Here is a 25,784-nt window from a genome sequence, read left to right as displayed (position 1 = left end):
TGAAGTGTTTTTTTTTTTTGTTTGTTTTTTTAAGTTAAAATCTAAGTTTCACGGTAGTTTGTGGGTGGGAGACTTCATGTGTATAATAGCCTTTTATATTAAAAAAAATTAAAGGGCAAGTTCATCTTTAAAAGAGTGGCGTACTGTACATACTAACTTTACAGGTCACTAAACTAGCAGTTGAATGCCCCAACGAGAGTAACAATGTCAGTATAGACAGGAAGCACTTAAACGCCGCGTACGTGCAGACGGCAGATAAAGGATGAAACAATGCAAAATACAGCTGAGAGGGTTTATTAACAAACACCAACTTTTCTATTTTTTTACAACAATCATAACTTATAGAATATAATTCTATAATTTCTGTATTTTCCACAATTACCACTAGATGGAAGTGGGTGATTTTACCATTTAAAAATGTGTCATGATGTTTTGCAAGTGACAAAATGCAGTCGTATACAGATAAAACTGCACTGACGTTTCCTGTAATACTGATATCAAAAATATAAGGGTAACAATGATCTCACAGATGCGTGCAACTACACAGTGTTATATTTCTTCTTTTGCTACTTTCAGTGGAGCAGCGTAGTATCGCCAAATTTGCCGGGCACCCCGTGGAAATCCTATGAGGACCCCTGGTGTCCCAGTAGTGTCTACAATACTGCATGTAGCACACGCAGAGGCATCCCCAACAATTTGCCATGCCTCAATTATCCACCTGGAGGCGCTCTCTCCCGACTGTGTCCATATTCATGTGACCTGCCGTGGAGAGGCGGGGTTATAATGTAACAATTTAGGTCCTACAGTGTAACCAATAAAGTGTTGCTGATAACCCTGCGCATCTGGTCGCCGCTGCACCCTCCCTTCGTGTCGCAGCTGATTTTAAAAAAAGGAGCCCAACCTCGGACATCAAATGATCAAATGATCTGTAACGGAGGCGCCGCCAGAGGGGGACGGGACTGACTCATAACACATTCATATGAGGTGCGTAAGCTTGTGGCACATTGAGAGAGGAGGAGGAGGGGTGAATACTGTAAATTCCTCCAAAGCCGTGAGGTGCTCTGGGTAGGATTTGGTACAGATCGTGTGCTTGTGCTCTGCGAAGGATGCAACAGGATATTCTGCTCGCACAGGAGAGGTTGCTCTCTTCACCGTCCCCGTAGTTTGTGGACCGAGGCGCTGGCCTGTTGCTAGGAGACCTTTTGACAGCTGGGAGCTTTTTTTCTTATTATTTTTCTTCAAAGTGACACTTAATGCACTAAGGGTATCTGCTTATCTGGCAACCCAAACCTTCCCTCCTCCTCCTCCTCCTCAATTCAGCTCCCTCGCGCGCTTTTCGTGCGTAAATCCTAATTGTCTTCTGTGCGTAAAAGACAACATTTGCACTGTGGTCGTTTTCGGTCAGGAGATTACAGTGTTTTGCAGGGAACAATGGCCTAGTTGTTGCGATTATCAGATCCTAAATTTATCCGCCTTCCGGACGTGTTTAACCTCTCCCACTGCTCATTTTTTCACTTGGTAAGATAATTTTTAGATATATGTTATGAAAACCTCGTATTCTAACAGCACTGAAGACATTTAGGGAGACAAGGAAGTTATGATTTCCAATTTTATTTGCTTTTGATCACACGTTTTTAGCATGTGTTCAGCTGGACTCAAGGGTAATGTAAGTAACACTTACCTGTGGCTATACATCTGAAGGTCAGTCGTGAATGGATCGATAAGTAAACCTCACTGAGGATGACACCTAAACCAGCAGTACACTCGGCTCTATCAAATAAACTGCAAACATACAGAGGCTTGCTTCTGTAAAACAGGTGTATGAGAAGACCCAGGTCAGCTTATTATTTGTACACTAAGCGAGTGGGGTTTCAATCAGAGTATCCAGAGCAGCTTGGATTTCCGAGTGACCTCTCTGTGCTGCTGGACATTATCTGTGGGATATCAAGATTCAGGTGTGTAGCACATTATGTCAAGGTTGTAGCTACACCAGAAGGACTTGGTGTAATTTGGACTCCCAGCTTGTTCAGAGAAGTGCTGACCTTGTTGATTCACTTCACTGAAGCCTAGCTGCCTGTGGCTGTCGCAGTCCCCGGGCTTTACAAGAAAAGGCCTTCAAAGAACAGCTCTAACAATTGTCAAAGTCAACAGAGAATGGAGAGAAGGGAGAAGTCAGCATTAGGCGTAACGTGTGGTAGCATCCCTTCACACGTCGCACAGGAGGCTGTCACATTGTGGCTTTGTTGAGTAGATGGACTGAGTGAAGCTGACATGCTGTTCTGTCCTATCAGGCTGATGTATGTGCCCAGTGAGGAGACTACAGTCCTCAGGAGCCACATAGCACCTCCCCTCCACCTCCATCTTAACTTCCTTTGTAAGAGGGTATGCCTTCTGAACCGAGCCTCAGGTAGGTCCGCACATCTAAAGCTCATGGCAAAAATAGACAATAACCCTTAAGGAACCGTTACTGTGTATGCACCTCCTGTGGCTTATCAGGAGGTAGAGCGGGCTGTTCATTGATTGGAAGGATGGTGGTTTGGTGTACGCATGTATGGGTGAATGTGGCTACTGGTGTAACAGTGCTTTGAGTGGTCAGCTAGACTAGAAAACTGCTATGTTAATGAGAATCCAAACACAGAATCAACTGACAGTTTCAAACAATGCTGACATTATTCACTTCTTTATTTTAAGCTGAGAAAGATCTATTTAGGATCGATTTGTTGTTCAATAACCGTGCTTGGAGAGCGCAGGCTCTACTAGCTTTCTCTATCTTTCTCTCTCTCCTGGACTGTCCATTCAGTGTCTTTTTTTATCTAACTTAATATATGGATGTAGACAAGGTTATACGAGCGACAATCCACCTATCTACCTAAGAGCCCAATCCGTTGTACCAAACCTACTTACTAAACCTTCAAAAACAGGTCACAGTTGTATTTTCTTTTAGTTTAATCAAATAGAAGGAAACATCTTTTTATTGTGTTATCAGGGAGTCTTTTTTTAGCAGCAGGATGCTGCACGTGGGATTTACTTGGAAAAAGAACTCCAGCATCTACACTGATTGCTTCATTACCTAGCCTTCCGACTCTGTGGTTTATTTATATGTTTAATAGTTTTTGGACACTAAATGAAGCTCGGAGGCAGGGAGAAATAATCAAGTGCTGATTTTGGCCTTTTCAAGAAATAAGAATATGTTGCAATAAACTATTTTCAAACTGAAATCTACTTTTAGCCTTTTAAAGCCAACATATATGGCATCGTAACATTTCTGACTGTTGCAGTCCTTGCGGTGGTACTTTAAGAGTAAACATTGGTGTACTTTAAATTTTAAAGCTGTTTTACACATCATACTTGGGTAATTAGAGAAAAAATAACCTCTGATAACATTATTTCTTTATTTTTTTGTGAGCTGGTAAATTGCAACTTTTGTAACACAAACAAAATATGACACACTGTGAAATGTAGGACACAGATTCTTTTGCAATATGACCCATTCTGAGGGCAGTTTAGCCACATTATTGTTCTTGTGTTGCTTTAGTTTTCACCATTCGGCTAACAGTTTTGTCCTAATATGTTCATTTCATCCTTATACTCTCTTCTTGGAATGTAAAAACCTTTTACTTTAAATTATGGCAATCCCCCCCCCCCCCCCCCAAAAAAAAAAAACCAAACCTACCAAACAAACAACCTGAGTCATCTTTTATCCTACCTCAATCCCAGAGCGCATTAACGCATCCGCCCACACACACGCCCATTATTTCCTCTGTCTTACACCCCATCACCATGAAGGTGACAGAGTAAGCCTCTTGGCAGGCAGCATAATTTAAAGTGATGGCCAGGACTGGAAGTGGACATAGATGGATTTGGGTGGACAGACTGGCTTATGAATGGGCATAAGCGGAGAGGGACTGAGGATGAGTTGGAAAATGGGGTATATTTGCTGTTACATGGATCCTCAGCTTTCTGCCAGTCGGGAAAACTCATTTTGACATGTTCTGTGGTCAGCGCGTTTATCCTGTCAGCTAAACTGTGAGATAGACGCTGATGGGTAGGAAGCGCTGTTTTTGTAAGGGTGGGGGAATGGCAAAAATGTAAATCATGGCAAGCCATTGATTGAGTCACTTGTCTAAATTTCTGATGCAATTTTAACAATGGAAATTAAAGATAACTGAATAATGGGGTGTATGCACTTATGAATGTGTTTGTATCTTGTGGGTGGGACTGATTGAAGGGTTTTAGGCTATTTGATTATATTATTCAAATTATTGCTAGTCCTGTGGATGTTTATGTTTAATATTTTGCAGCCTGGTTAATCTTTTGGGTGTACCTGTTCAGGGACTGTAGATGGAAATGAACTAGTAGCGCGATCTGATAAACCACCCTTTTTTCTTACGAGATCAGTGTTTTTGTGCATAGTCTTTGATAAATCATCTCATAAACTCATATTTTATTCACAATAGAATATAGAAAACACATCAAATGTTTACATTGGGACATTTTACTATTTCATGAAAATGTTAGTCCGTTTTGAATTTAGCAACACGTCTCCAAAAAGTTGGGACGGGCATCCCGAAAGGCTGGAAAACTAAGTGTTACAGAAAAACAAACCAACTGGAGGAACATTTAGCAGCTTAGTGGGTCATCTGGCAACAGGTCAGTGACATGAGGTGCACCATTCTGCAAAAACCTGTGTCTACATATTGTGGAACAAATTCAGAATAATGTGCCTTGATGAAAAATTGCAAAGACTTCAAATATCTGATCATATGTTTTATTGTGAATGAAACATGAGTATGAGATTTGCACATTTTTGTTCACATTTTACACAGCATCCCAACTGTTTTGGAAATTCACTTATATTTGTGCATATTCTATTCACAGAAAGGGATGCTTTGCCACTGTTTTATCATAAATAAAAATATGGGACAAGCTTATGTGCCAATAATGATACTAACCAGAAAAGTTAAAGCATGACCAAAGTCTTTACATTTAATTCTGAGAAGGCTAATGAATGTTGTAGATAACAAATAATGTAATTATAAAGCAGATATAATAACCTCATGGAGGCAACAAATGCCTCACTAGAGAAAAAACCAAGGATAAATAATTACAATTTATCGCCTGGGAATCATTAATGTTCAAAAAGCCACACTAAATTCTAGGTACAGGGACATTAAATTCATATTAATATGGACTGGACTGGCATGTAGATAGCACTTTTCTGGTCTGACTGCTCGAACCATTCTACTCTATAAGCCACATTTAGCTTTTTCACACACTAATTCATGCAGCACTTAAAGACACACCTACAGCCATTTTTACAATCACTAATTAACCTAGCATGCATGTCTTTGGAGTGTGTAAGTAAGCTGGAGTACCCAAGGAAACATGAGCAGGCAAACAAGCTAAGCAGGCCCCAGATAATCAGGAGATTTAAACCAACTGCACCACCATGCTGCCAAATTATTCAAAAATGTCTTCATCCTCTGGGTTTTGTGGCCACTTCTAGAGAGTTTTATGGCAGAAAACCAACAGTTCCATATAGTTCAGTAAAAAACAAGAAAAATCAGCCTCACGGTGGTGGAAGAGAAAAAATAGGGTATCGTCAATAAGAGTAATCCTGTGTGGACTAATAATAGTTTTAGCGCGTCTGACATTTATAGTAGTTGTCAATACGTGTCTGAACACCAATAGTAAAGTAATCAATGGATACTGATATAGTTGCAGTGGTGTGGTAAAAGGTAGAGGAAACTGGGTTAAGAGATACTTTATGTATGGATAATAATGATACAGCAAGCAACGTTAGCTTGCTGTAGTTCCTTAGCTTAATTCTTGGAGTGTGTGTGAGAGCATTTCATTTCAGTTGTTTGGTGTGATTTTCACCACTGGACATGGGGTAAAAAGTTATGATTTTTCATGTATTTGCTGTGCACATTACATATATTTAAAAAAAAATAGAGATTTTTGTTAAGGTAGGAGTTTTACATGGATATATGTTACTATTGTGCTGTCAAGGTGGTTAAAATGAATGGAATTGTTTAGATTTATTGTAAATGTTTGCTCACAGAAAAGTCTTAATTTGTTTTAATCCATCTGTGGTAAAGGATAAATTATTATTGCTTATTATCATTAGCACAAAATCTTTGTCTTACCTAGTAAATCCACTAAAATCCAACATCTGTTTTGTATGTCTGTGTGTTGTACACCAGTAGGGAGATGCTGACAGGACAGAGGCTCTGCCAGTCAAAGTCGCACCAGGATTCGGTCCTCTCTGCCCTCAACCAGCAGAGGAAGGATGGCCTGCTGTGTGATGTCACTCTGGTTGCCGGTGAGCAGAAGTTCCACGCCCACAAAGCCGTCCTAGCAGCGTGCAGCGATTACTTCAGGGTGAGTCTAGTTCATGTTAGAGATCTCAAAAACAATTCATCCTGCCAATAAATGAAGTTCTTGAGCAGAGTAGTAGTAGAAGTGTTTGGTTGGAAAATTGGTCATGTTTGCAAGCCCACATGGTGTATTATATGTCACACCAACTGCTACACGTCTTTCACTAACCCACCTGGAACGAGCCCGAGTGTTTGATACCTTTTAAGCCACATACGTTGCTTTAGCTAGGCTTGTGCTGTCAGACAGCCAGGCAGGAGATTTCCTCAGATGGGCCGCACAGGGAAAAGTGCACACATGAGATTTAATTCAGGGACACCAAGCAGATTAGAAGGTAGAAATTAATCCCTGTTGAAAATGAGAGGCAGATTAAATATGTCCAAGTTGCCCGGGGATTATTCCTCCCGTGTGTGTGTGTGTTTGTAGGGTTTTTTTTTTTTTACTTCTGTCTGAAGAGAGTCGAGGGTGGGCGAGTCACACTCCTCTCCTCCTTTTGTTCATCCCCTTCACATTTGTTCTCCTTTTGTTCTTCGGCTCCTTTTTTAAATGCTGCTCTTTCAAGTCCCAGCTGAGCCGAGCAACACTGTTGTTCCAGCGCTCGGATTATTAGATCAGCCTGCTACAGTAAGCAAGAAAAACTCACTCCGCTCCTCTGTTCCTCTGGAGCAGCCTAACAACATTATGTTCATTTTGTCATCTGACTCCACCGCTGGGTTTCATTTACTTCATTTACTGAGGAGATGAAGGGGCCTTGTGTGGGGAATAGCAACTGTGTTTTCCCCCTCGTTCCACGTCTCAGTCTTCTCACACTCAGGCAAACACCTGCACACTTTGCAGTGATTAGAACACATTATGTAGTCCAGCGGGCATGAGGGATTGTAATGAAATACCTGACCAAGCATGAGTTGTGTACCTGGAACTTGTCCTGAATGTGTCACCTGCCTCTTCCAGTCCCATCACATTACTAAGACGTCTGGACAGCTTGGCGAGATACAGCCACAATCAGTCACACCAGCCTCACAAGCACACCGCTGACAGCGAGAAAGTACCCACACACAAAATGTTGTCTGTTCGCCCATCAGTTAGAAAGGAGCCTTTACCAAAAAACAGTCACTATTTTCAATAGAAATGTCACAAACTACACTAAGTAAAAGTCATATATTGCTTTGTGACAACACTATTTAAAAGACTGATCGGTATTTCCTGTAGATCATTTATAGACGATCTCTCCTCTGTCTAATCCAATATAGCTTGATTTGATAATGGCATCTGTTGTAAGTTGATCCCTGTGAGGAAGTTGGTGCGTGGGGATTCAATGTATACTGTGCTATTTGTAGCAAGCTGTAAATAAGTGGAAATAGATTCACTGCTGCATACAAAATTGAAAGTTTGTGAATTCCCCTTTCAGGTATTTATAGTAGCAACAGCTTATTTAGTTTTTTCTTCTGAATACTTTAGAAAAGGAGTTTGCAGGTACTACTGTGGCACTGATGTCGCATTAGGCAGTTGCATTGCATATTATATATCTCCGGACTGCATGCACAGAGGTACAACACACTACATGGACTGCCTGTGGAAAGAGTTGAGCTCTGTTTAACTGAGCTGTATTGATTTCATTTATGAGAATTTGACACTGTTGGGTCTGTGATTCCACAGGCCCCACGGGTTTAGAGACTTATTCCCGTTAACGAAGCAAGACGAACAGCAATCGATCGATTTTACTTGCTAGCAATGGAGGCTGGTCCACCAGGCTCTTGGAGCTGAACGCTCCTCACCTGTTTCCTAGCCAACTTCAAATAAACAGCCTTCCTTGCAGCCTTTTTATTGAATACAGTTACAGTTTACACTGGCACCACCCATTGCGGTGTGTCGGGCCCTTGTATGTGTGTGTATGCATGTGTGTGTGTGTGTGTGTGTGTGTAGGTGCCCGTGAGTGTGTGTGCTTGTGTTTGGGGGTGCATTTGTGTGACCTCCTGCTCACCAAAGGGTCATAAAGGCAGGAAGTTTACTAAACAAGAAAACAGAACCTTCACATAGGATGTGTCCCTATAATAAAACACTACAGCCTCCCCCACCATTCAACAGGCTGGGGCGGGGGTCAGAAACAAAGGAATGTCTTGGATCATACAGTTTGAACCAAGACTTACAAATTTAAGTACAATAATGGCAACATTTAATAATTTGACTCCAACAGACACAAGCCTGAAATGTTCTTTTCTTTAAAGCTGTAGGTACAGTGGGGCAAAAAAGTATTTAGTCAGCCACCGATTGTGCAAGTTCCCCCACTTAAAATGATGACAGAGGTCAGTAATTTGCACCAGAGGTACACTTCAACTGTGAGAGACAGAATGTGAAAAAAAAATCCATGAATCCACATGGTAGGATTTGTAAAGAATTTATTCGTAAATTAGGGTGGAAAATAAGTATTTGGTCACCTCAAACAAGGAAAATCTCTGGCTCTCACAGACCTGTAACGTCGTCTGTAAGAAGCTTTTCTGTCCCCCACTCGTTACCTGTATGAATGGCACCTGTTTGAACTCATCATCTGTATAAAAGACACCTGTCCACAGCCTCAAACAGTCAGACTCCAAACTCCGCCATGGCCAAGACCAAAGAGCTTTCGAAGGACACCAGGAAAAGTATTGTAGACCTGCACCAGACTGGGAAGAGTGAATCTACAATAGGCAAGCAGCTTGGTGTGAAAAAATCAACTGTGGGAGCAATCATCAGAAAATGGAAGACATACAAGGCCACTGATAATCTCCCTCGATCTGGGGCTCCACGCAAGATCTCATCCCGTGGGGTCAAAATGATCATGAGAACGGTGAGCAACGATCCCAGAACCACACGGGGGGACCTGGTGAATGACCTGCAGAGAGCTGGGACCAAAGTAACAAAGGTCACCATCAGTAACACACTACAACGGCAGGGAATCAAATCCCGCAGTGCCAGACGTGTTCCGCTGCTGAAGCCAGTGCATGTCCAGGCCCGTCTGAAGTTTGCCAGAGAGCACATGGATGATACAGCAGAGGATTGGGAGAATGTCATGTGGTCAGATGAAACCAAAGTAGAACTTTTTGGTATAAACTCAACTCGTCGTGTTTGGAGGAAGAAGAATACTGAGTTGCATCCCAAGAACACCATACCTACTGTGAAGCATGGGGGTGGAAACATCATGCTATGGGGCTGTTTTTCTGCCAAGGGGACAGGACGACTGATCCGTGTTAAGGACAGAATGAATGGGGCCATGTATCGTGAGATTTTGAGCCAAAACCTCCTTCCATCAGTGATAACTTTGAAGATGAAACGAGGCTGGGTCTTCCAACATGACAATGATCCAAAACACACCGCCCGGGCAACAAAGGAGTGGCTCCGTAAGAAGCATTTGAAAGTCCTGGAGTGGCCTAGCCAGTCTCCAGACCTCAAACCCATAGAAAATCTGTGGCGGGAGTTGAAAGTCCGTGTTGCTCGGCGACAGCCCCAAAACATCACTGCTCTCGAGAAGATCTGCATGGAGGAATGGGCCAAAATACCAGCTACTGTGTGTGCAAACCTTGTAAAGACCTATAGTAAACATTTGACCTCTGTTATTGCCAACAAAGGTTATGTTACAAAGTATTGAGTTGTATTTTTGTTATTGACCAAATACTTATTTTCCACCCTGATTTACGAATAAATTCTTTACAAATCCTACCATGTGGATTCATGGATTTTTTTTCACATTCTGTCTCTCACAGTTGAAGTGTACCTCTGGTGCAAATTACTGACCTCTGTCATCATTTTAAGTGGGGGAACTTGCACAATCGGTGGCTGACTAAATACTTTTTTGCCCCACTGTACCTACAGCTTTAAAGAAAAGAACATTTCAGGCTTGTGTCTGTTGGAGTCAAATTATTAAATGTTGCCATTATTGTACTTAAATTTGTAAGTCTTGGTTCAAACTGTATGATCCAAGACATTCCTTTGTTTCTGACCCCCGCCCCAGCCTGTTGAATGGTGGGGGAGGCTGTAGTGTTTTATTATAGGGACACATCCTATGTGTTCCCCCACCCATTTTAGGTGGGGGAACTTGCACAATCGGTGGCTGACTAAATACTTTTTTGCCCCACTGTAGCTTTTTTTCTACTCTATCTGAGCACTCAAAGTACTTTATATAACTTGCCTCATTCACACATTCATACAACGTTTCTATCTAACATTCATACATATTCAATCTCTGATAGATCACTGGAGAGCAAATTGGGTTTAGTATCTTGCCCAAAGATATTTGGCGTGCAGACTGGAACAGCCAGTAATCGAATTACCAACCTTCTGAGTAGTAGATGACCTGCTCTACCTCCTGAGCTCTATAGAGAGAAGTTTGGTCGAGTCACTGACTGCAAGATGCCCAGATCCTGTGGCTACATCATTACCCCTCCATCACCATGCTTGACAGTTGGTGTGATGTGTTTGTGCTGATAAGCTGTGTTTTATTTTTACCAAAGTGGTGCTATACATTATGGCCAAAAAGCTCCACTTTAGGCTTGTCTGTCCAAAAAACACTGTTCCAGAAGTCTTGTGATTTCTTGAGATACAACTCAAGATACAAACCTAAGCTATGCTGCCATGTTTTTTTTATATGTAAAGAATTTCTCCTGGCAACACTTTAAGCCATTCTTGTTGAGTCTTTATCAAATTATATTTTCAAGAACTTTAATATTAATATGCTCAGTGAGGCCTGTATAGTCTAACATGTAGCTCTTGGGAGTTTTGCAGTGTTTTGAGCATTGTTTAGTCTGAGCTTAAAATAAATGTTCTGGGACATACACTCCTGGGAAGAGTTTAGGATTGTGTTAAGATCCTCCAAACCAGGAAACAGTCAAAACTTTTGCATTTGTAGAGGTGCTCACAGTTGCTGATTATCAGTTAATGGCTGCTAACAAAGAAAAACAGAGCTGCAAAGAGGTTCGTAAATACTTTTCACACGACTGTAAAATTGTTCCATTGGTCTAATATTTTTATTGGAAATGTTCTCATCTAAAAATAATATAGAGTTATACTATTATATTATATATTTTCATAAATCTTCAGGATTGAGATACAGGCAGATATGCTTTCATCTTTCTGACTTGGTGTTCTACAGTGGGGCAAAAAAGTATTTAGTCAGCCACCGATTGTGCAAGTTCCCCCACTTAAAATGATGACAGAGGTCAGTAATTTGCACCACAGGTACACTTCAACTGTGAGAGACAGAATGTGAAAAAAAAAATCCATGAATCCACATGGTAGGATTTGTAAAGAATTTATTCGTAAATCAGGGTGGAAAATAAGTATTTGGTCAATAACAAAAATACAACTCAATACTTTGTAACATAACCTTTGTTGGCAATAACAGAGGTCAAATGTTTACTATAGGTCTTTACCAGGTTTGCACACACAGTAGCTGGTATTTTGGCCCATTCCTCCATGCAGATCTTCTCGAGAGCAGTGATGTTTTGGGGCTGTCGCCGAGCAACACGGACTTTCAACTCCCGCCACAGATTTTCTATGGGGTTGAGGTCTGGAGACTGGCTAGGCCACTCCAGGACTTTCAAATGCTTCTTACGGAGCCACTCCTTTGTTGCCCGGGCGGTGTGTTTTGGATCATTGTCATGTTGGAAAACCCAGCCTCGTTTCATCTTCAAAGTTCTCACAGATGGAAGGAGGTTTTGGCTCAAAATCTCACGATACATGGCCCCATTCATTCTGTCCTTAACACGGCTCAGTCGTCCTGTCCCCTTGGCAGAAAAACAGCCCCATAGCATGATGTTTCCACCCCCATGCTTCACAGTAGGTATGGTGTTCTTGGGATGCAACTCAGTATTCTTCTTCCTCCAAACACGACGAGTTGAGTTTATACCAAAAAGTTCTACTTTGGTTTCATCTGACCACATGACATTCTCCCAATCCTCTGCTGTATCATCCATGTGCTCTCTGGCAAACTTCAGACGGGCCTGGACATGCACTGGCTTCAGCAGCGGAACACGTCTGGCACTGCGGGATTTGATTCCCTGCCGTTGTAGTGTGTTACTGATGGTGACCTTTGTTACTTTGGTCCCAGCTCTCTGCAGGTCATTCACCAGGTCCCCCCGTGTGGTTCTGGGATCGTTGCTCACCGTTCTCATGATCATTTTGACCCCACGGGATGAGATCTTGCATGGAGCCCCAGATGGAGGGAGATTATCAGTGGCCTCGTATGTCTTCCATTTTCTGATGATTACTCCCACAGTTGATTTTTTTCACACCAAGCTGCTTGCCTATTGTAGATTCACTCTTCCCAGTCTGGTGCAGGTCTACAATACTTTTCCTGGTGTCCTTCGAAAGCTCTTTGGTCTTGGCCATGGCGGAGTTTGGATTCTGACTGTTTGAGGCTGTGGACAGGTGTCTTTTATACAGATGATGAGTTCAAACAGGTGCCATTCATACAGGTAACGAGTGGGGGACAGAAAAGCTTCTTACAGACGACGTTACAGGTCTGTGAGAGCCAGAGATTTTCCTTGTTTGAGGTGACCAAATACTTATTTTCCACCCTAATTTACGAATAAATTCTTTACAAATCCTACCATGTGGATTCATGGATTTTTTTTTTTTTTTTCCACATTCTGTCTCTCACAGTTGAAGTGTACCTCTGGTGCAAATTACTGACCTCTGTCATCATTTTAAGTGGGGGAACTTGCACAATCGGTGGCTGACTAAATACTTTTTTTGCCCCACTGTATATAAGAACCAGTACAGTTACCATTTGCCTTATAACAGAGTATACTGAAGTCAGATGTGAGGCAGTCTGTCCCATAGCCTAAGCCTGGCCTAGACTGGGCAACAAGACAATGGTCCCAAGCACAGTAACAAGTCTATAACAGAACAGCTGAAAAAGAAAAGAATCAAGGTGCTGCAGACCTCAGCCTGACTGGAATACTGTGCTATGCATATATAAATACCCACTAACCTCAGTGTACTGATGTATTAATATTGTAAAGAAGTATGGGGCAAAACTGTATCACTTATCAAGTTTTTCTAAAGGTGCTTCTACAAACTACAGAGTGATGCAGATTCAAATAAAGAATTTTGAATCTTGAACATTAAAAATGTAAAGATGCAGTTGAATCATTACTACAAGGTCTTTCTTTATGAAGTAGAAAGGAGAACAGAGTGGCTGTCAAGAATAAACAAACTGTTGCTCTTAATCATTTGTTTATTTATAGCAATCAAGGTTCAGATAGGAACACTATAGTCAAAAAAAGACTTTTATTTTAATCTCCTGGAATTTATGTTATTATCCTTTATTTATCCAGGTGAAAAAGTCTCATTGAGGTTAAAATGTCATTTTCAAGAGAGACGTGGGCAATAGGGCAGCAAAAGTTACAATTTGATGGCATGGGCAACTTCCCAGCCCTTCCATGTGCACTGGCACAGAATTGGGCAGGATTCAAGGACACAGACAGATTAAGTCAAATGCAGCATTAAACTGTGTTCATGACTCATATAGAGTGGGTTGTCTGCCTATCAGAAAGTCAGTGATTTGGTCCCTGGCTCCTCTGTCTGCATGTTGAAGTATCAAACAAGATACTGATCCTCAAGCACTTTGTAAGTATCGATACCAGTCCATCCAAAACAGGAGCTGTGGGTTGCAGAGTGGCTTGCAGATGAAAAAATGTGCTCCAAATGAGATTTGCCAATTATATATAGGGATGGGTATCATTTAGGTTTTATCCGATACCAGTACCAAATCGATACTTTTGAAACGGTGCCAGTGTTTAAACGGTGCTCGAACCGGTGCTTAAAGAATGGAGAACTCAAACTTTGTCCAACAATCTCTTATGTTTAGCTGTTTTTTTGTAAAAAGATAACAATGTTAGCCTTTTCTGCAGCTATAGGGCATATATGGTATCACTCTTGGCTGGAAGCAGTGCTTAATCAATGGAAAAAACACCAATTTTGTCTAAAAACCTCTCATGTTTAGCTGTTTCCCAGCGCTTTGGGGTCCTTAGGGACTAGTAAAGCGCTATACAAATACAGGAATTTTACGATTTTGACCGCTTCGCCTTGGGCATTTTTAATCTGTAGCTCTGCTCTAAAAGAACGTACGTACCTGGGCCCGCCTACTACGCTTGCAAAGGTAAAATGATTGGCTAGAATCCAAAGTGTATGACATCTCAGGAAAAATAAAAGCACCGAAATAAACTACCGTTTATGTCAGAACTGGTGTCATAATGGCACCGGATACCGGTACCCATCCCTAATTATATATCAGCTGATATCCTGGGTTTGTGGTGAGCTTTCCTTTATGTTGTGCTCTGTGAGCACTACTTTGAAACATATTAAGCATCTAAATCCAATCACAAAATCACCACGCAGTTTACCATAGAAATGCTGACCATGTTTATTTCTTTCTACTGAGGCAGTTAAGGACAGGAAGGTTAAATTAACAAATGAATGGTTTTCACAAGTTTTTGTGCACAGTCTTAAGTAAAAGTCTAAGTACTCTGAATCCTTGTAAACCTTCCTCATTTCTTGGCACCAAGAACGAGAGCAGTTGGCAGATTCAGTCCAAATGCACTGATACACACATTGGTCTTTAAAAAGCTTAACAGCTGAGCCTCTGGCAATTTAACAGCTTGCAGCAGTTATGGAACAAACATTCCAATTAAACTTTACCAAGCAGTACCAAAGTGTAGACATGTCTCGTTTAATACTATTTTCTCTGATCTAAAGGTCCCAGCAACATAGGAACATAGGAAAATGCCAGAAAAATCCAAAGAAGAACAAACAAATGCAGTCTGAAAGGTTTATAAGAAAATTCCACTGGACACTCACAAAGCAAAAACACAGATTAAATTGGAGAATGTCTTCCTAAATGGGATATTGTTGTTGTATATGAAACTACTCCACTTTTTTTTTAATTACTGTGCACGCTCATCATAAAGGTAGCCAGGTAGAGGGCAGAACTAATTTCTTTTCAAAGTATTGGAAGACCAGCATACATTTTTAATGTAAAATTCAGTTAAAACAAAAAGAAGACATTTTTGTTTCTCTATTGTAAGATAAGAATCAGTGTAAAATAGAAATATTAAAGTGAAGTGCCTAGGGCTGCCACAAACGATTATTTTGATAGTCGACTAGTCACCAATTATTTTTGCGATTAGTCGACTAATCAGATCTTCATCCATTGGACATAAAACGTACAGCTTATTGCACCAGCAGCATCTGCTCTCATATAACTATCATTAGCTTCCAGCTTTAAGTGTTTAAGGTATGTGCTAACTAAAAATAAAGACAAGATGATAGTTTATTAAATTTTAATGAAATTTGCAGATTGTTTCGGTTTAATAAACTCCTTGCTCTCTAAAATATAACAGGACACCGGAGTATATTCTCGAGCATCTCACACTTCTGATAATCAGCTGTCTGCTTGACGTTTATTCAGCTGTGTAAAAACTATAACTTTAATCTCAGCCAAACCGATTTACTCAGGAACAAATAAAACACGGAACAAAGCCAAACAATAACATTTTTAAGTTATCTAAGTGACTTATATATGTTTAACCTGAGTAGCGAAAGACAGGTGTTCTCACGGGCTCTAGTGAGGCTTGCCCCCGGCTAGCAATCGAGCTAGTGGGTAACAGACGTCTCTGAAAACGTCGGAGCGCTTTTGAAAATATGTGGTGTCTTGATAAACTGAGCAGATATTTGAGGTTTACACAGCTACATTCTCACCTGAAAATGTGTTAAACGTTTATTTTGCGACCCAGAAAGAATAATAAGAATAACATTAAAACTAACTAGCTGCCGCCATTGTTGGAAACTGAGCTGGGCCGCGCTATGAATTCTGGGACAGAGCTACTTCTTCTTCTTTGGGGTTTAACGGCAGCTGGCATCCTTGAACATGCAGTGCTGCCATCTTCTGTTTCATTCCGTTATTACACTCTTAAATCCTACTACTCATTCCTGCGTCTTTTGGGATCTTACAAAGCTTCAAACGACGCGTCAACTATTAAATCAGTCGTCGACGATTTTGATAGTCGACGTAATTGTGACTAGTCGACTAATCATGGCAGCCCTAGAAGTGCCCCAAAAAGCAAAATCATCCATTTACCAAATACAGTCAACTATTCTTTTTGGTCTTTTCTAATAAACATACTTGCAAGTGTAGTCTCCTTCCCTGGAGATAAACCACTACTTTTCTCAGACTGAATACTGTAATTTTTCACTGGGTGCGTGAGGAAGTCACGAGTCCTCTATGGTATGATCAGGCCAAGCAGGCACACACAAATTTTGCCAGCGGGTCAGGCTAACTGCAACGCTACACCCCCACTGCAGCAGTGTGTGAAACGACTGCAGCGAGCATGGCTCTGTGGCGCAATGTGTCTCTGCGATAGATCTATATCCCAAATCAGGGTAGCCATCCGTCACCACCAGTGCTCCCTGAGCTCCTTCACCAAGGTCAGGAGCGCTCATGCTGAAGGCACACAACTCTATGAGCACTTCTCAGGGTGCCCTGTCTCTGTATATCGTAGGCAGTCTATATTGTTTGTCCTCCACTCTTTACTTCCTGCTTGTGTCTCAATGCTTTTTTGTGTGTGTTTTATGTTCTTGCAGACAGACCAAAGCTCAGCCGCTATCACATCCCGGGTGGTGAATCAACAAGACTGAGCTTTGAAGACAGATACGCAGACACTGGTTTAAAACTCAGCGTAGCCTATTTCTCACATCATGCTCACAATACAGAAGGGCCATTTGCCAGAGAAGGGGGTGGGCGTTGGTGCCTGGTGAAAGTTCATGTGTGCTATGAATCAGGGAAAGCCACATTCATTATAAGCGAAATGAATGTGGCTTTCACAACAGAAGGAGATCCTGCGATAACCAGGCAGCCCGGGGGCTTTTGAAGCTTAAAATGCTGTCACACACCAGCGTCTCAGTGGAGATAGAGTGGAGCGACCGTGTTGCACATTGCACTGTGATTAAAAAGATACTTTAAAATTGCAAGTTAGCTAAGATCACTATCCTGAAAAGCAAGGAAACTTTGGATACAGAAACAGCTGGAATTAATTTTCAAAAGCGGTTTAGTGGTGCTGTTTGTCCCATTACAGGAGAAACATTGAGACACCACATTTAAAGATGGTATAACGTTACTCTAGCTCAGAACTCAGGTGACAGGTAGCAGATGATCGTCATCATGGCCATGCTTAACCTGTAAAACGCCTTCTTTCTCTCTTCCCCTCAACACTGCTGCGCACTGCTGGTTGGCCGTGATCAATAGCGCTGTCATCCCTTCATGGTGTGACACCAATCAATAGCTTTGATTAGCGAGCAGCAAGGTGGACTCACACACAGCAGGGCCAGACTGCAGATGCTGTGTCCACGGCTTTGATTTCACATGGAGTTTGACATGTACTGTGCTCATGCACGTGTGTGTGTGTGTGAGACAGGATGAGGGAAAGACAGAGGGGTATAACAGAAAGTACTGATTGTGCTATTTCTTTCTGTTGACCTTCAGAGCCAAGGCAGGTAAATCAATACGAAAAGGGTTCTAGGATGCTGCGTCTGGCAGGTTTTGATTAACTATCAGGCTGTTTTTTTGTTTTTGTTTTTTTTTCTCAAGTGTGTCGTAACCTCCAGATATTTATATGATGAACCTCCAGAGCCACCTCTGAAAGACTGGAGAAACAAATGTGAATGGTTGTGATCACTGGACTTTTTCTAATACAGTATTATATGTGTTTGCTTCTTTTATTTCAACAAAGAAAGAAAATGCCACATGAAATATGTGTAATGTAATGTTCCCTCAGCTGACCTCCATGTTTTGGCTCTGTGTCATCAGGCCATGTTCAGCCTGTGCATGGTGGAGAGCGAGGCAGATGAAGTGACTCTGCAGGGAGTGACCAGCGTCGGACTGAAGCACGCTTTAGATTTCGCTTACACTGGACAGGTGAGTTTGAGCCATCGTGAGCAGACTGACAAAAAAAACCCAAAACAACAACAACATTTGCAGAGATGGAAATGCTGTCGACAGAAAATCTCATGAAAAGAAATCACAGTACACCACACAGAAATTTTTAGATTAATATCCAGAAAGTTATTTATCAGTACATATCATTACATTTGCTAAACTGTGGGTGAACGTCCACTACTACTGTTAAATTGTTCTGATGTATCATTAGGTTTAGAAACCAAGTTCTCTGCCAGGTGACATAGTTTGTTGACTCTGATTTATTGAATCCTTATTTGGCTGCCTAATCAGCCTTACTTTCTACACTGTTTCAAGGCTAAGCTACATTGCCTGATCCCATTTGCCTGATTGGCAGTTTCGTCTCATTTGGACGTCTAGGCCTGCTCAATTGATCAGCCTTCGTTGCTTTAAATTTGCAACCTCTCTGGAATGAAATGCTTTAACCTGTAGTGCAAGAAATAATATATATGTTTTTAATATAAAAATATACAGTAATAACGCAAGCAACCACAAAATCCCCTGGGGCCCACCCAAACTTAAATCTTCACTCCAATGAAAATACAAGAGAAAGTGATGTATTTCCTTGACTGTTTTATTCAGGAAACATAAACAACACAGTCCTTTGGCTATAAATCACCACCCATCCATATGTAAAGTGTTAAAGCCCATGTGTGACCCACCTGGATGCAAATTTCAATACAAAAGTAAGTAAATTTAGGTCAGAGCAATGAGTAATATCACAAACTAACAACCTCCTATTACCAGTTTTAATTCACTTTTTATCTAAACAAATTAATTTACATATATAAATATGCAACTGTAAATAATTTCACACTGAATTTCTGTTATTACTACAGCCTACCTGCAGTACTGGCCCCCACTTTGGAATTCACTTTGTTAAAAAGATACTTCTGTTAAACCCCTTGAGTTAAAGCTGAAAGTCTGGACTTCAGTCACATCTTGACTGTTTGACTGAGACAAAATCCATCCATTTTTTAAATATACAGTCCTAGAAAACAAGTAAATGGGCTGGCTAGCAGCAATCTCTGAGATGCAAGTTATGTTTGTTTTCCCTACTGTTCACTGAAATACACCGTATAAAGACAACATAAACGCTCAAGTGGTTTAGCAAATTTATTTAGCCAAGCTAACCAAGCTATATAAGCAAGCACAGTGCAGCTACTCAGCATGCTAAGCTAACCAGCATGTTCTTAGTACTGGCAGACAGTAGCCAAACACTAAACTAACTCCCTCAGCTAGCATAGCAGCACACAACATAACTGGCTAACAAGCTATGAAGAATATTTGCAGAATTGATTCCAGTGCTGTTCTTCTTTGATATATACACTTTACATGTACATGTATATTGTTGTTTAAAGAGCTTGGAAAGAAAAGCGTCTGGACTTCTTTGAGTTGCTTGAAGATGTTTCACCTCTCATCCGAGAAGCTTCTTCAGTTCTAAGGTCAAATGGGGGAGAGTCCCAGATTTAAACCCAGTGGGAGTTTCACCCCAAAGAGGGACAAAGGACCCCTGATGATCCTCTACCTAATCACATGAGCCAAGGTATGAAAGCGGGTGTGGGTCACAATCAGTCAGGGTTTCAGGTGAGCTCATTGTGAAACCTGGTCCCACCCTATCGTGTGATTTCCTGAGGTCAGATGGCCCAGGATGTGAGTGGACGTTAAGGCCTCTTTGACTCCCATCACCCTCTGGAACACAAACTTAGGGTAATCAGGACCCTACACCACCGGGCAGAACATGTTCCCTCTAAGCCTGAAGGAAAAAAGAAGGAACACACACATGTAAAGGAAGCACTTAAAACATGCTTCTATCCTAATTGGGCGTTCATAAAGTCAGCAAAGATGCACAGAAAAGAAGATCAGACACCAGCGAGGGAGGATAAGAAGGACAGACGCAACAACATTGTCATCCCCTATGTAGCCGGTGTATCAGAGAAACTCAGGAGAGTTTTCTCCAAGCACGACATCCCAGTGTACTTCAGACCCAGCAACACACTCAGACAAAAACTAAACACAAACTTAACAATGTGGTGTATGCTGTACAGTGCAGCGAGGAATGCTCAGACCTCTACATCGGAGAGACCAAACAACCACTTCACAAGCGCATGGCACAACATAGAAGAGCCACCTCCACAGGACAAGACTCAGCAGTTCATCTGCATCTTAAGGATAAAGGTCACTCTTTCAAGGATGCCAACGTTCACATTTTGGACAGAGAGGACAGATGGTTTGAAAGAGGAGAGAAAGAAGCCATTTACGTCCACTGTGAGCGACCATCTTTGAACAGAGGCGGTGGTTTATGATACCAACTGTCTGCCATCTATAATCTATAATCCAGTTTTGAGTTCCCTTCCCAGACGCCTTAACGTCCACTCACATCCTGGGCCATCTGACCTCAGGAAATCACATGATAAGGTGATTTGACCTTAGAACTGAAGAAGCTTCTCGGATGAGAGGTGAAACGTCTTCAAGTAACTTAAAGAAGTCCAGACGCTTTTCTTTCCAAGCTCCTTAGACTACGATGACCTGGATGACTGAGAACCTTCACAGATATATTGTTGCTTGTTAGTAAATATCTTGCCAAACAGTTTTTTGCAGTTTGGGACTGTGTTGTCATGCATACCTGTAAATAAGTGTTCATCAAACAGTGATGCTGGTAATTGATTTAAGAACAATGAATGTGTGTATTTATTATTTATGAAAATCAGTTTTTACTGTCTCACTATATATGGTGAAATAATAAATAAAAATAAGATAAAAAAAATAATAACATGATAAATGAACACACATCTGTGTTTTCATATATTAGCAAAGCGAACAAGCACCAGGGGCCTGGTTTTTGCTAGTAGTAGAGACGCTGTGGCTGGTCAAAGTAAAGATAAATTTGACTACTTTGAATGCCAGAGGGTTATCTGTCAAAAAGCATTATGTAGTTCATAAGATGACCAAGCTGATGTTAGTAGATTAAAAATCCTATGTGCTGGCTATATTTTATAATTAAAGGGGAGTATAAAAACAGCATACAAATGTGAAATACTCAAATACTGTACATTTACTTTAAAGCTGAAAATAACTTAATATTCTATCAGTGCCAAATATGTCACAAAACTAAATAAAAACATGGATTCTGCAGATTACCTCTTTAATCTCAGCAGCATAAGCTCCTACCGCTGGATGACTGAGTGTGCAGGTGCTTTATCAGATTTTTACTATGAACTATGAACTATGCACCTGCCCTGGCCACTCTGGTTAAAATAAAAACAGAAGAGCACACAATTACATTTCAGTGCTAAAGGTTCTTGTGAGTTCATGTCCTTGTCTTGTCGCCCAGTCGACAAAGAACGAGTGCGTGAGAATTCCTGTAAACCTTTCTTGACATTTTTTGTGCCAATGATTCTTGCTTCACTAAGCAGCCCAGCGGCTTATTTTGTGTACCAAGAGGCCAGGAACTTTGTAATTACTCCTAATTTTATTTCCACAGTGGAAATGAGCAAAGAGTGAGTCGGTTAGCCAGTGTAAGTAGGTCAACAGCAGGCTTGCAAGCTGCCCCGCTTTGGTTGGCTCAGCTCCTGTCTGCCCAGAGGAGATGATAGCAGATGAGATGAGGGCAATAAGCTTACCCCCAGACCGTTAATAATGACCTACTAAAAATCCTTTAGCCACATGTCATAGGCCAGCAGGGTGAAGGAGGAGGCATGCCATCAGTAGCTTCATAGGATTTCTTTTATTTTTTTACTGGCTGCCAACCACAGCGGATCTCTCAATCAATTAAACATCCTGCAGCGCTGCCACAGTTTTATTAGCCACACGGTACCAGATCACATGGCAGAGGACATGCGTTCTGCCTTACACGCATCTTCTTCCATTTTATATCTCCTCCAGGTGAAAGCTAGTAAGCGGCAATAACTGCTGGTTTACACAAGAGCTCATTGTACTCCCACACTGAAGCGGGCACGGAGTTATAAAACTGACTTCTGCTGTGTGAGGTAGAGGTGCTCTAACTGTAGTGGGCTTCTGGAGTGGATAGGAGAGCACGATATGAAGAGAGTTCACTTACTGTTATTACAGTCATCATTGCTGCTGCTGCTGCCTGACAGGATGCTGATTGAGTGAAAAAGGGAAAAAATGCGGGGTTTGATGTTTTTGATAGCATGCTTTCCTCAGTTCATAGTCACAGAATAGATGAAGAGGTGCTTGGAAATTAGTTTTTTCAAATCAACATTTTTATCTGCTCTGTTCTGCTGTTTTTTTCTTCTCTAGCTCAGTGTATCTAGATTCTTGTTAATGAAGCGAAAACCACTTGCTATTGCTCTCTGTCTTAATATGTTAAGCTTACGAGGCCCATAGATGGTGCGGCTTGTTAACTGGATTGCTGCCCAGGCCTGGAAGGAAACCATACTGTGATAAATGGGAATGTGCAGATGCAGCTAATTGTGGAGAAGGAGGGTAGAAATTTTTTTTTATCAGAGCGGCTTGCTGGGAATATTTTCTAAGTGGTTGTATATTATACTATTATAAACAAGTAGCCTGATGATTTCAAATGAAGTGTTTACATGAATCCTAAAGTGGCCAAATAATGCGTTATAATGCAGTGAGAGCAATCATGTAGACTGAATGGACAAACATGCAGTAGAATTAAGTAACACATTTGTATTCAGATCTGCTCATTTTGTTGTTCAGATTCATAAATAATCAGTAGGCTCCAGCAAAATTGATACTCCTGAGGCCTGCTAAACAATGTTCAGTCCATTACTGTGGCAACAGTACCGATGGGTGAGAGAGACAAACGATGAAGTCATTTTTCACACTTTCACTGCTGATGCAGTCACAGCTCTGTGGATATGTAGGGCAGAGCTGCTAAAGGGATTATCAAAGGTTTTGTAGGTTGTTTTTTTTGTTTGTTTTTAAAACCAATCTAAACTGTGGGACAGGTGATTCCACAGGATGAGGGAGATAGCATGGTGTCTAGTCTGACTGGGTTACGATTTAAGTGATGCCACCCTCTGCGCAGTTCTCCACCCCTCTGCTCCTAAGAGCTTACGAGAACGAACTGGCTGCGTTACAGAGCGTTATGTTGCATATGGGTGGGTAATATGGAGGAAACAGAAGGAAGCTTTCAGTGCATAATTTTCATCCGCTGCTCATTTAAACAGGAAGCATTTTGGAAGAATCTGTGCAGAAACAATTGCCTGAATATGTTGCTGCGCTGCAAGGAGAATAATGGCAAATCAAGCACAATGGTCAAGCAGGGTTTTTTTGTTTTTGTTTCCGCATCATCTGTTGCAGTGTCCGAAACATTTTTACATTTAACCAGTAGAAATCAAACTTAGCCCAACTAAAGTTAAAATAAGAAAGAAATTACAAATATATATATACTTTTTTTTAGTTCTAAGGTTGTATGTGTTAGGACATGAAAAAATAAATCCTCTTTTTCTCACATGCTTGATAGCTGGATTAATGTCTCTGGGCTAAAATGCTGTGTTTAGTTTTTATCAAATGTAGCATGGTGCATTATGGATAAATATTAAAGACATTATTCCAGAAATCTTGTGGTTCTTCAGAGGGAATTTGCTGAAATGTTCCAAGAAAATTGGATGTGTTCATCTCGACATTTCGTCATTCATCCAAGTGACTTCTTCAGACATTCTGCATACCATAGATAAAAACGTGTGCCTGAACCTGAACAGTTAAAAGAAACAGTGATTATCAATAAATAATATACAGTACAGTACTAAAGTTCAGAAAAAGGCATCACTTGAAAACAACCTAGAGCTCAGCTGCAGTGAAACGGACACTCAGACACAAATGTTAAAAAAAGAAACCTAATGACCCTGTTTGAATGCTCTGAACCAGATTCTGCTGGAGCCAGCAGTGATCCAGGACGTCCTGTCTGCAGGCAGCCACCTTCAGCTGCTGGAGCTCCTCAGCCTCTGCTCACACTACCTCATCCAGGTGCGTGCACAAAGCACAGACGCACACGCGCACATGAATGCACGCATGCACACAAACGTTCACATGTTCTGGTGTCCTTGTGTGTGAGCTGGGAACTGCGGACATTAGGAAAAGAAATCAGCGCAGAAACAGGTTCATGCTACAAAATCCTCATCAGGTTAATGAAAATCTGGTAATAACACTGATGTGTGAGAGGTATGGTCCACTCAGGAACAGTTGCTCCGTTTGATCCTATCTGCCAGTTATATCGGGGGAATTTTTACAAATGAGTCACCTTACTTGGGGTTGAATAGCTTACATAGGTCATTTTACACATTTCCTAAATCATTATCCAAACTGTCAAGTATCTCCTGTGTTTCTTTCCAGTTTTCTTTCATTACTATAGATTTTTTGCTTTTTTTCCCTTCAGAAAATGAAAATGAAGATATTATGTGTAAGAACTGTGAGCTGTTGCAGTTATTACACCCTAATTACACATTACAATTACACGTTATTACACACCCTAATAGAATAGAATAGAAAAGTTGAATTCTATTCTGTTCTATTAGGGTGTGTGAAAGGCATGCCACCTTTGTTAGGAAAATAATGCAATTTTATATCAAGATTATTGTGATTATATTGATACTGACTGCTTGCATATTAAAATACTGACATGATGTCCCCATCTAAACCAGTAAAAGAGCAAATGACTAGAATTGGATCAAAGAGTCCTTTTCTTCAATCTCTTTGTCGTTACCTTTAATTAGGTAATTTCTACTTTTGGTACTTGTGTGAAAATCAGGTGATGTTTTAGGACCTATTTGAGAAATGTAAAAATTCCAAAGGGTTCAAACCTCTACAACAACAGTGTATGTGTTAACTTCTGTTTCTGCACTGTTGTTGTTAGTCAAGCTCACTTAGGCTATAATGTGTTAATTAGTGAGATGCAGAGGTGCCTCTAGTTTAACTGTTTTTTTCATTGTTTTCCTTTTGACAGAGACAGGCTCCCTCTGTTTTGGTCTTTGTGTCTAAAGAAATTAAACTGTGATCAATCTTTTCATCTTTAAAAAAAAAAAAAATTGGTGTGTCTTGAAAAATGTCGAGCTATTTCTTCTAAATACCTTGACCGCAAAGTCAGTGCTGCAGTTCTTCCATCTACTGATGGTCTAGTGTGAATGTTTAAAGGTCAGTTAGAGGATGCAAGCCCCAGACCTAGGAAGCGTTTAGTGCTGTTGCTCAAGGACACTTCTGCTGGGTTTATGCCTGTCGTCTACAGCAAGGTACCTCAGGCCAGATCATTTCAAGAATTGGGCCACGCTGACGTGTGTTTCATGCATTTTATCACAAGATGCATGTGTTAGAACAGAAGCAAAGTCGGCCTACTGTCCTCTGGGTATGTAGCGAAGCGCTGCTGTAAATAAAAAGCAACTCAGGTGGAGGTTGCTGTGGAACAGAAATAGTCTAAGATATCTGATACATGGCTTTATAG

At 41.1% G+C, this 25,784-nt stretch overlaps 1 protein-coding gene across 4 annotated transcripts in view; it reads left to right on the top strand.

Annotated features, from left to right (window-relative positions):
- Positions 1-794: 794 nt before the first annotated feature.
- The window catches only part of klhl32 (kelch-like family member 32), a 41,345-nt gene continuing 16,355 nt past the window's right edge, over positions 795-25,784 (top strand). Inside the window, exons 1-5 of one of the 4 annotated variants that reach the window (XM_004541625.4) lie at positions 795-984; positions 2,292-2,407; positions 6,207-6,384; positions 18,215-18,322; positions 24,218-24,316. In XM_004541625.4, the coding sequence (XP_004541682.1) occupies positions 2,385-2,407; positions 6,207-6,384; positions 18,215-18,322; positions 24,218-24,316 (408 nt within the window). In that variant the 5' untranslated portion in view covers positions 795-984; positions 2,292-2,384. Of the gene's footprint in view, positions 985-1,432; positions 1,519-2,291; positions 2,408-6,206; positions 6,385-18,214; positions 18,323-24,217; positions 24,317-25,784 lie in introns of those variants that run through there. The other 3 variants (XM_004541626.4, XM_004541627.4, XM_076889859.1) reach the window with 3 other exon arrangements.

The sequence above is a fragment of the Maylandia zebra genome, linkage group LG11 (genome assembly GCF_041146795.1).
Source record: "Maylandia zebra isolate NMK-2024a linkage group LG11, Mzebra_GT3a, whole genome shotgun sequence".
Classification (NCBI taxonomy): Eukaryota; Metazoa; Chordata; class Actinopteri; order Cichliformes; family Cichlidae; genus Maylandia; species Maylandia zebra.
The sequence above is the reverse complement of the archived record's forward strand: the minus strand, read 5'-3'. Positions and strand labels throughout refer to the sequence as shown.